The sequence below is a fragment of the Gymnodraco acuticeps genome, unplaced genomic scaffold (assembly GCF_902827175.1).
Source record: "Gymnodraco acuticeps unplaced genomic scaffold, fGymAcu1.1, whole genome shotgun sequence".
NCBI lineage: Eukaryota > Metazoa > Chordata > Actinopteri > Perciformes > Bathydraconidae > Gymnodraco > Gymnodraco acuticeps.
The window spans coordinates 590,081-600,000 of NW_022990317.1; the positions used below are offsets into that span (position 1 = coordinate 590,081).

At 43.0% G+C, this 9,920-nt stretch overlaps 1 protein-coding gene and 1 long non-coding RNA gene across 5 annotated transcripts in view; one reads left to right on the forward strand and one right to left on the reverse strand.

Annotated features, from left to right (window-relative positions):
* si:dkeyp-23e4.3 (rho GTPase-activating protein 7) overlaps positions 1-9,920 on the forward strand; it is a 207,010-nt gene that overhangs the window by 194,118 nt on the left and 2,972 nt on the right. For 3 of the 4 annotated variants that reach the window (XM_034223054.1, XM_034223050.1, XM_034223053.1), the window contains exon 16: positions 1,447-1,620. In XM_034223054.1, coding sequence (XP_034078945.1) covers positions 1,447-1,620 — 174 coding nt within the window. Of the gene's footprint in view, positions 1-1,446; positions 1,621-2,691; positions 2,727-9,920 lie in introns of all 4 variants that reach the window. The other variant, XM_034223052.1, reaches the window with a different exon arrangement.
* LOC117550620 lies at positions 974-4,179 on the reverse strand. Its single transcript, XR_004569668.1, has 3 exons — positions 3,943-4,179; positions 2,198-2,274; positions 974-1,635 (listed from the first exon to the last, which is right to left on the reverse strand). It is a non-coding gene; the product is annotated as an uncharacterized LOC117550620 (long non-coding RNA).

Genomic DNA, 9,920 nt, shown 5'->3' on the forward strand with positions numbered 1-9,920 from the left:
TTGCTCTGGCTTATACGAGTCAGGGTTTGCAGGCACCAACAGGCCTGCGTGCTCATTCTACTCGTGGACTGGCTACATCCTGGGCTTTGTTCAAGGGTGTTTCCATCCAAGACATTTGTGCAGCAGCGTGCTGGTCCTCACCGCTCACTTTTGTCCGCTTTTACAGGCTAGATGTATCTGCTCCAAGTATGGCCCGTGCAGTGCTGGGCCCCGTGTTGAGACAGGGTTCTACCTGTTAAGTTCTGGTTGTTTTTGGTGATTTTCGAGATAAGCATGTCTAGCAATACGGGAGTTTCAATATCCCATAGTGAGACATCGAACGGAGTGTTATGAATGAGAACTATAGGTTACTTACGTAACCCCAGTTCTCAGAGTAACATGAAGTGAGATGTCTCACCAGACGGCCCTTCTTGCTAAGGCGAAGCGAGAAGAGTTGCTTATTTTGAATGACGCTGCAACGTAGCGCAAGCTACTTAAAGGGTGGGTGGATTCCCTGACGTAGACGTCAAGATCACCAGCCAATCAGGATTGGCGTAATGAGATTGATGCTTCTGTTTGCATACGCGTTGAGGCGCATCCCATAGTGAGACATCTCACTTCATGTTACTCTGAGAACTGGGGTTACGTAAGTAACCTATAGTTATACAAGCAAATCATTCCTTATTATTATCAACATCCCAGAAAACAAAGACAAAAAATAACAATGTGCTTGTCCGAGTCTAAATAACTTCTGACTTCCTGTCTCTGGCTCTCAGAGGCAGGAAGTCTCCTGCTGAAGGAGTCAATCTTTAAAAATAGCTAACATTAATACTTTAATTTTTCATGTTTCATGGTTGTTGTCTTTTTCCTGTGAGGCCATCTATCAAGAGGAAAACGCAAGACAAAAAGTTTAAAACAATGCTTTGGAAAATGTTCTGAACTGACATGAGTGGGAAACGTATGCTTGTGATTTGTATATAAAGAAATGAGCAAATGGCAGATATGTTCTTTATCATTCTTGCAGGGCATTTTGTTCTTGTTTTCCTGACAGTTTTATTTACCAAAATACACAGGGTTAGGGTTTCTTGAGTAGACAGACTCAAGCAAGCAGTAGACAGTAGCAGATGTTTTTACCGAATACTACTATGACTTGATTTCTAAATATGAATCTTTGACTTTATTCTACGATTTCTCAGATTTTTTCGACATACTATTTGAAATACTCACATACTACACTTGGATATTTGCGTTCATATGTACATACTACACTATGATTTTCTGTCAGCCATACTATGCTATCATTTTTCTTCGACATTAGCTATGACTTTTTATCGACATATGACATTTTTTGCCATACTTTGCCATACGTGTTCTCTAATATTTTACAACATATGATGGTCTGTTATAGCAGTCACTTTCCTGTGTCACATTTGGATTCTCCGTCCTGATAATCTCCTCTCCTCTCAGGACGTGGCAGGCAGACCCTTCCTCCGGCCCTCTGTACCTCTCCTCTGTTTCCACGGAGCACCCAGAGGTGCTGATGGAGGGGGTCAGGGCCCACGTCCACTCCTGCCTCTACCTGCTGGAGCCAAATGGAGCCAGGAAGACCCGACTGACACATCTCTGCAGGACAGACACCAGGTGAAGATGCAGGCACTAGAAATGAGAGATCAGGTTCAAGTTATTTATCTGTAGATTTGGTTTGCAGATAAAAGACAAAGTTATCCATTATGAAACACATTCTGAGACAACACAGACAACAGACAAATAAAATAAAAAATCCACCCTCTGCATTTCACAAAGTTAAATAAATAAATAGATATTGCTTCAAACTTGTTCCTTTGTGCGAAGGCTGCTGAATTAAAGCTGTTTTCATACTGCTTTTTTTTCTTCTACCGAGAGTGAATGTTTGCTAATTTTGCAAATGAGTTTGTGATGGGCTAAGTTAGGGAGTAGAGGAGGGATGAAAGGGAAAAGCCTTATTCACTCATATTGAATAACTGCCAGGGTGCGCGGAAATCAGTGTTATTTAATTATCAGAGAGGAAAGAGGGAGAGGCAGGATGAACGGTACATGTTGCTGTTTGTTTGAAGAATAAGTATAGAAGCAGACGTTTGATTATGAAGGGATGACAGAGATTTAAAAAAATAACATGTAAAGACATAGATTAAGAAAACAAAGGACATTTTTACAAAGATGGGCTAGTTTCTCACTTTACCCTGCTGATGTAAACCCAGAAAGTTCCATTAGTCCATGCTCTCACATCTCTTCTGAGTTTACTGAATGTTCGTGTTCCTAAAAGCATTCAAAAGTGAACATTTATTACAAAAAGGAGGCAGACATTTGTGACTGAGATCTCCGAACCTGAGCACATAAAACTACAATTATTTGCATGACTAAATTATACAAGAGATTATTTTAAAAAAATGACAGAAATTTGATTTAGTATTCAAACCATTCACCACATAAGTCTATGCATTGCATGAAAACTTGCATAAAAGGGCTACATCTGAAATGGTTCCTCTATGTAAAAGTCTTTACAAATGAATACATTTATTTAGATGGACAGAAGACAGAAGGGCAAAGTGAGCTGCAGAGAAGCCAAAAGGATTTAAGGGCGTGAGAAGCTTATTAAAGGAAATATCTGGAGAGGCACTTAGTCCGTCTCAACCGTCCTAATTGAGCCTTTTCTGTGTTTCTGACCTCTGCCAGCGTCGATCTGCAGCACCATCACAGCCTCCCTGTAGGTGAGCATATGAGCAGGAGGAGCAGCGGCCCTCCTCCTCATGATTCATGCCCTTTGAAACCAAGTTGCTGCAGATTTTCAGCTGCTTACATGATCAATCTGACTCTCGGCGGAGTCCCGCGGCTCCATTTGTTTCGGTTGATTAAATGAAATGAAGCTCCGAGCAACAGAAAGCTGGTGGCAGCGTTTCTCTCACAGAGGCCCGGGCTCATAGGAACTCTGTCATTAAACTGTACTGTTGTTGTCTTCACATCAGCAGCAAAGACTGCAGGAGGATGAACTGCAGATTCGATCAATTCAGTTATGAGCACGCACTGTTTCCTCTGCACAGATTCAATAGCACACAGAGGGCCGGAGGAAGAGATGAAAAGCTGAAGGCGTTAAAAAACACAATAATAATCAAATAAAATCACACTTATTTGTGCTTCTTTCGAACTCAATATGATAATGCTTAATACCTATCAATAGGTCCTTATTTAAAGTAAAGTCAAAGATATAGAGACTGATTGAGAAGACAGCAAAACTAAGTCAAAAAGATTATAGGGGTAGTTCTAATAGATGAATGTTCTACATACATGAGGCGAAGCCTGCGAGCTAGTTCAGGCAGTCAACTCGAGCACTTATGCTGCATTCATACATAACGCCCCTTGCCACTCTACAACCAACCAAACAGAGTCTCCTTAATACGCCGCTCTATTTAACCTGCAGATCTCTCTCCATGCATTGCTTGCTGCTGCTATTGCCGCAGCTACCTCTACGTCGCTGCTGCTTGCCTGCTGCCACTGCTGTGTTCACTTGCTATTGCTGCGTTCATGTTCCTGCTGCTGTGTTTCATGTTGCTGCTGCTTGCCTGCCGGTGCTGTCCTTGCAAATGTCTATTGCAATCTCCGACTCTGGAACCGAATCATCATACGCAAGAAGCCGTAAGAAATGCCTCATTCCCGAAACACAGGCTAGCTCAGAGCATGGTTCAGACGCCGCTGGAACGAGCCACAGCTCCCGCACGACACACATCCAGGTGTCCCTTCCGTACTCATCTGGAGTAGCTTTTAATATCCTTTGGGCCAGAGGAAGTCCCGAGTTCTACGCCAGCTCCGGTAACAACCCCTTTCTTGTGTGTCAGCTAAGAGTCTCTCGGTCGGCGGGTAATTAAACACCAAAAAAGGCAGGAGCAAGCTGACCCCGGCATTCCCAAAGTACCTGCCTCCCTGTCCTACCTTCTCGAAGTAAAATCAGCGCTTGAAGCCTTTAATTGCACGATATATTCCCGTGAACAAACTCGATTTCCTCTGCCTGCATGTAAACAAATGTTTCTACTTCCGCGTTCAACCACTTGTGCCGCTGACGTCACACTCCCGAGGATTCTGGGAATTGGAGTCCCAGATCCAGCCACGAGTTCTAGCTTCCTGCCCCCTGCAGCAGCAATTCCTTAGGAATCGCATCTTGGCAGGTATATAATACTATTCTGCATAAGCAATGTTTTATTATGGAAATATTTGGCCTGCAGTAGGTCATATTTGAGGCAATTATACAGAAGTTGTATGTGTATAAGTATTTATACTAGGCCTACTATAAATCAATGAAATTAAAAATGGAAATAAATTAATAATTTCCATCACGTGAATATGAAGGGAAGCTCGATACATTTTTGACCATCATTTTAGACTTCAATCTCTCCTACAGTGTCTTTTCTATGAATACCATGAATCATTCTCTGCCAAGCGGCCATGTACATTTAATCACCTGCCAAAGAAGAGTTTTTCCTTACAGGAATTAAGCTCTACCTGCAATATTCTGCCCCTCGCTGGGTGTGCCTCAGGAGGCCACATGCTGCAAATCGTTTCCAAGCTCTTTCTAATCACAGATGTTCATCAAATGACCTTATCACAGGCTTAAATCAAGGTTTCTTAGCAGGTTAGGCTGGCTCCCAGGGACCCATGTCTGTTGAAACCTGCACTCAAGACTGAAGTTTGCACTGAAGGAGCCAGGAGTATTACACGTGCTGCTATTTAAATGTTTAAAAACACGACAGGCCCCTAGCCTAGTGCTAGGAGGAATTATTCTAGCAATGTTTCTTGAGCCGTTAGTTCCTCACGATTATTCTGTTAAGAGTATTAATAACTACTAAAGATTTCCCCGTTTCTTTGCTCTGTAGATGACATGGCAGGGAAAGCAGACATCCCATATGCCTTCTGTGGCATATATATTTTAAGGTTTTACAATCAAATGTGCATTTGGTTTTCATAGTAGCCCACGTTTCTTTGACACCTCATCAGAAGCAGTATGCTGGATTCTCTGCAACACCTGCAAGCACCCCTTGGTGTCCATCTTTTAACCATTTCCTAGTTAACTTTCCCAGATAAAACTTTTCAACAGCTAGGCCTACCTCTTTCAGAACAGGAACTGGAAGCCCTTCCACACGTCTAGAATTATCGGTATCATTCTCGATAGTGTGCTGATGCAAGCTTCACTGCCACCAGACAAGCTGTCCCGCATCAGAACAGCCATAATTACAATTAATGTTATTTATTTAGCGCCTTTCCAAATGTTCAAAGTGCTCTACGTTATACTACATATTAGACTTGTAATACATTCAATACTGATTACTGCCTTCAATTATGGTCTCCCACTGGTAGTCTCTCTAAAAAAGATGTTTTATATTTATAAGGAACAAGCGCTAGCCTTTCTGTTCAAACCTTAAGGCACCATAGTCTTAGGTCACGTTCACACCTGCTTGGTTAGTACTATTGAATCGGTCCCTGTAGCGTTAACCCCTTGATGCGGTTCGTTGGATTGGTGTGGAAGCAGTCCGATACCTCTGCTCCGCTAAAAGAGGTGGTCTCGGGTCGCTCGCTAGTAAACTCCAGAGAGGTTCATTGCTGGTGTGACGTAGTCCGCATCAAAACATGGGAAACAACTATTTGTGCGTCATCGCTTGTTTTGCTATCTATGCTGTGTGCAACATCCAGTAACCTATAGGGTCATGCATTCATTCTGGTGACTGCTTACCTCACTGGTCCCCTGTGTACAGAGAAAAGGCAGTGGTACAATCTCATCAGAGCCACCTGTCATCGGTGAAACCTCCTCACTGCATAACGTCGCATTTTGTGTTATAATGTTTTTAATGCACGTTGTCTGATTTATAATCCTATGCGCTGGCCGCAGAGTTTGCTGTCTCTCCAGATTAACAGCAGTATGAAAATAACCTGCCAATGCTCCATGATGCAGGCTACTGTAGGAATTGCTGGGATCTGCATTTTATCCGCTTGATGTCCCGCCAATTGTTGAAAAAGCATCTCCGTACAATGACTTTAGTTTACAGTTCATAGTCTATTTGAAGTTGCCTGGGTGAACGCAAACCCAACCTTCTGCAAATGAAACGATGTAATACACTTGTGTCTGGTGTAAAGATGCGGACTATTCGGCATGAATGCAATCTTAGAGATGGTTATTGCTCAGATCTTTGGTCCTTAGCCCCTCTGCGACGAGTGGAAGGTTATGTTCATTCTTTTATAATGACCTTGCGGTGTCCTCAGATCCTCTAGTTACTTACAGATGCTGCACCTTCTGCTGGTTCGGGGGATTTCACAATGAGTGGTTTGCCCCACCAGCTTGCCATGCCCTTCGTTCAACAAAATGACTCTGGATCTACACGTCAAGCCCCTCAAGGATTTCCCATATTCTGCCTCCAACCAAGAGCATGATTCAAAGCATACAATTCAGCTTGGTACTTTATCTTCTTCTGTCCCTCCTCTGTGTACTTGTGCAATAGATATAATAGTCGTTCATGCATTATATATAATTGTATCCTGCAATCTTCAAGTGCTAAGTATTAAGCCACGCTAGAGTTCATTAATTTGCTCCTCAAGGGCCTTAAGAAGGCACGTCCTCCAGGCAATGATAAAGACTGGCAAAGGGGTTTCACTATACATTGATAAACGTCAGATGCAGTTGTTACAGCTTTCCATTGGTTTCTCAGGTGGCGAATATACACAGACCTCTCACCTTTTAATCCTCAGCATAATATCACCCTTACTGAATTAACGTTGGAGATCAAATATACACAGTTTTGAAACATTCAATGTCTGACAGTTCTGTCTGGGGAGTCAAGGAACCCCGAATAATCATTGCTAAAACTAACACTGTTTTCTTTGTCCTTTATCTTCCATGCTGAACTTCTCGCATCATTGCCCTCTGACACATGGGTCGGCACCCATGTTTATTCGATGGCTGCAAACCCAACGACGAGGGTTCTCCTCCAAGCTGCGCGATCTCTGCCTAAGCTGCGATCTGCCCCCAGATCGCTATTCCCACTGTTTAAGAATCTGCACAGCCACAACCGCAGCTCTATATCCGCCTACCTCAACCCTGAGTATCCTGGGCCGTTGGTCATCTTCTGCCCACCAGCGCTATATCGTGCCTCACATGAATGAGATCCTTTCAGCACAAACAACCATGAGCTCTTGCACTACTCGATGATGAGTAAACGTTCAAATATGTATATCTGTAGAATTCTGTTATTGCATACCAGGTGGTTGCTGGGTTAGATTATATTTATTTCATTATAGTATATTCCCCTCATAGCTGCATGCTTGGGGGGGAAAGCTCATTGTCGCTGCCTCAAAGACCTAGATACAGCAGTCTTGATAGGTAGTATATTCCCCTCAAAGCCGCGGTGCTTAAGGGGGGATGGCTTTTCGGGCTGTTCCCGGGCCTTCACATAGCAGTTTCACTAGGTAGTATATTCCCCTTAAATCCGTGGTGCTTAAGGGGGATGGCTTTTCGGGCTGTTCCTGGGCCTTCACATAGCAGTCACTAGGTAGTATATTCCCCTCAAAGCCGTGGTGCTTAATGGGGATGGCTGTTCCCGGGCCTTCACATAGCAGTTTCACTAGGTAGTGTATATAGGTAGTATATTCCTCTCCAAGCCGCTGTGCTCAGGGAAGAATCGGCTCTGGGCTATTCCTCAGGCCTACACATGGCAGTCTCACTTAGTAGTATATTCCCCTTAAAGCCGCTGTGCTTAGGGGGAATGGCCACATGGCAGCTCGCCAGGCCCTCTACTTATCAGTCTTACATCACCAGCGTCAGGCTCGGGCTACGCAGTTTTGGGGGATAGTATCTGATCTCCACGCAGTTTTGGGGGTTAGTTATTTAATCATCACTCATCGTGCTATGTATATCTATGGAGTGATGATGCCCGAGCCTAGTCGCCAAACTCAACTATATGCTGCTTCTAATAAACATGTTAAAGGAACACGTGAGTTGTCTGACTGAAATGAGGCGAAGCCTGCGAGCTAGTTCAGGCAGTCAACTCGAGCACTTATGCTGCATTCATACATAACGCCCCTTGCCACTCTACAACCAACCAAACAGAGTCTCCTTAATATGCCGCTCTATTTAACCTGCAGATCTCTCTCCATGCATTGCTTGCTGCTGCTATTGCCGCAGCTACCTCTACGTCGCTGCTGCTTGCCTGCTGCCACTGCTGTGTTCACTTGCTATTGCTGTGTTCATGTTCCTGCTGCTGTGTTTCATGTTGCTGCTGCTTGCCTGTCCCACCACCACCCCAGCTTCCACCTGTAGGCTCGGGGGTTAGTTATTTAATCATCACTCATCGTGCTATGTATATCTATGGAGTGATGATGCCCGAGCCTAGTCGCCAAACTTAACTATATGCTGCTTCTAATAAATATGTTAAAGGAACACGTGAGTTGTCTGACTGAACTATAGTTAGTGTATTATCTACAGGAGATGGCAGTCAGCACGCCTTCAGTTTGGAGAAACAGACAAAGCAATGTACTGATGTGGATGGGATGGCCCTCTAAAAGACATGGTCCAGCAAAAAAAAATCAACATTAATTTAATTTGACGCTGTATTTAATATACAGTATGTGAAGCGTCCCTGCATTGAAGCTGTAATATATCCTTTATTCAAAGCTACTGGACACGGGCAGATCACAGGAGTTGCTGATCTACTGTTGACTTAATCAGTTTGTTTATTTGTTTTACATGTGTCTGGTTACTCCGAATTAACCCTTTGGAACACTTCATTCTGACTATTCCTTAAAAAGAATTGTGTGAATGTGTATTGTTAAGTAACTTTCCGAGTGTGAAGCGAGACAAATTTCACAACAATCGTACCCCCACCAATTTAAAAGTATTATCATCACAATTATGAGATACTTTCTGACTCATAATCCTGAGAAAGAAAATCAAAACTTTGACGACTCACCACTTTGAATCGGCATTTCGGTCCTTTTTGTTTTACCGACTAAGTCAAATCGCATCCATAATTTTGATTCACAGACGATAGATCTTCAAGGTCGGCCGTCATTTTGATTGATTCACCTTTTGTCAATTGTTATTGTTCCCGTGGAGTGAGCTTCCAGGAGAAACAGAGTACTAAGAGTCACTCATAACATCAGAAAGAGGGAGGACAGATTTGATCTATAGCTGTGTTATTATCTCAGCAGGCTTTTAGTGGGCCCATTACAAAGGAAGAGAAAGGATCCCGTCAGCATACATTCTCACCATTGTGTCTTTTTTTTCCCTTTTTCTCATGTGTGCTAAATAAAGAACAAAGTGACAGCCACAAGCTGAACTGCTACTATTATGATTAGTGCTGCAGATAGCTGTATCAATCTTTCAAAAGTGGATACTAACGCCAACATGTCCATGCTCATCCCTCTGCGGCTCTTTACTAAAAATAGCCTGTTAGCCACTTGAATCTTCTAAATGTTGAACATTTTCCAAGATGGCCGTCATTTCCAGCAGTGGAAACCAGTACTACCTCTACTACTACATGATCTCATACTCACATTCAACCACATAATTCATACCACTGGATCAAAGTCGCTGATTTTGGTATTGAATGTACAATCTAGAAACCTAGAAACGAGTCTTCTCGTTCTACGCAAAATGAGTTAGCCATCACTGAACACCATGATGTCACCAGTACTACCTACTACTACGCTCCTACACCCCAAAAACACCTCCACCAACTTAACTACAATGAATGTTAGTCTACCCAGTTTGCCATTGGCAGATCATTTGGATTGTTTGGCTTGGGCTTGGTAAAAAGGAGCTTCTGAGTAATTCCTGACGTCTGAATGTGGTTTCTATGTTGTGAGAAACGTATGATTTAACACTGAGTGAAATTGATTTATGGCCAAAAATAATTTCCAAGCCATTT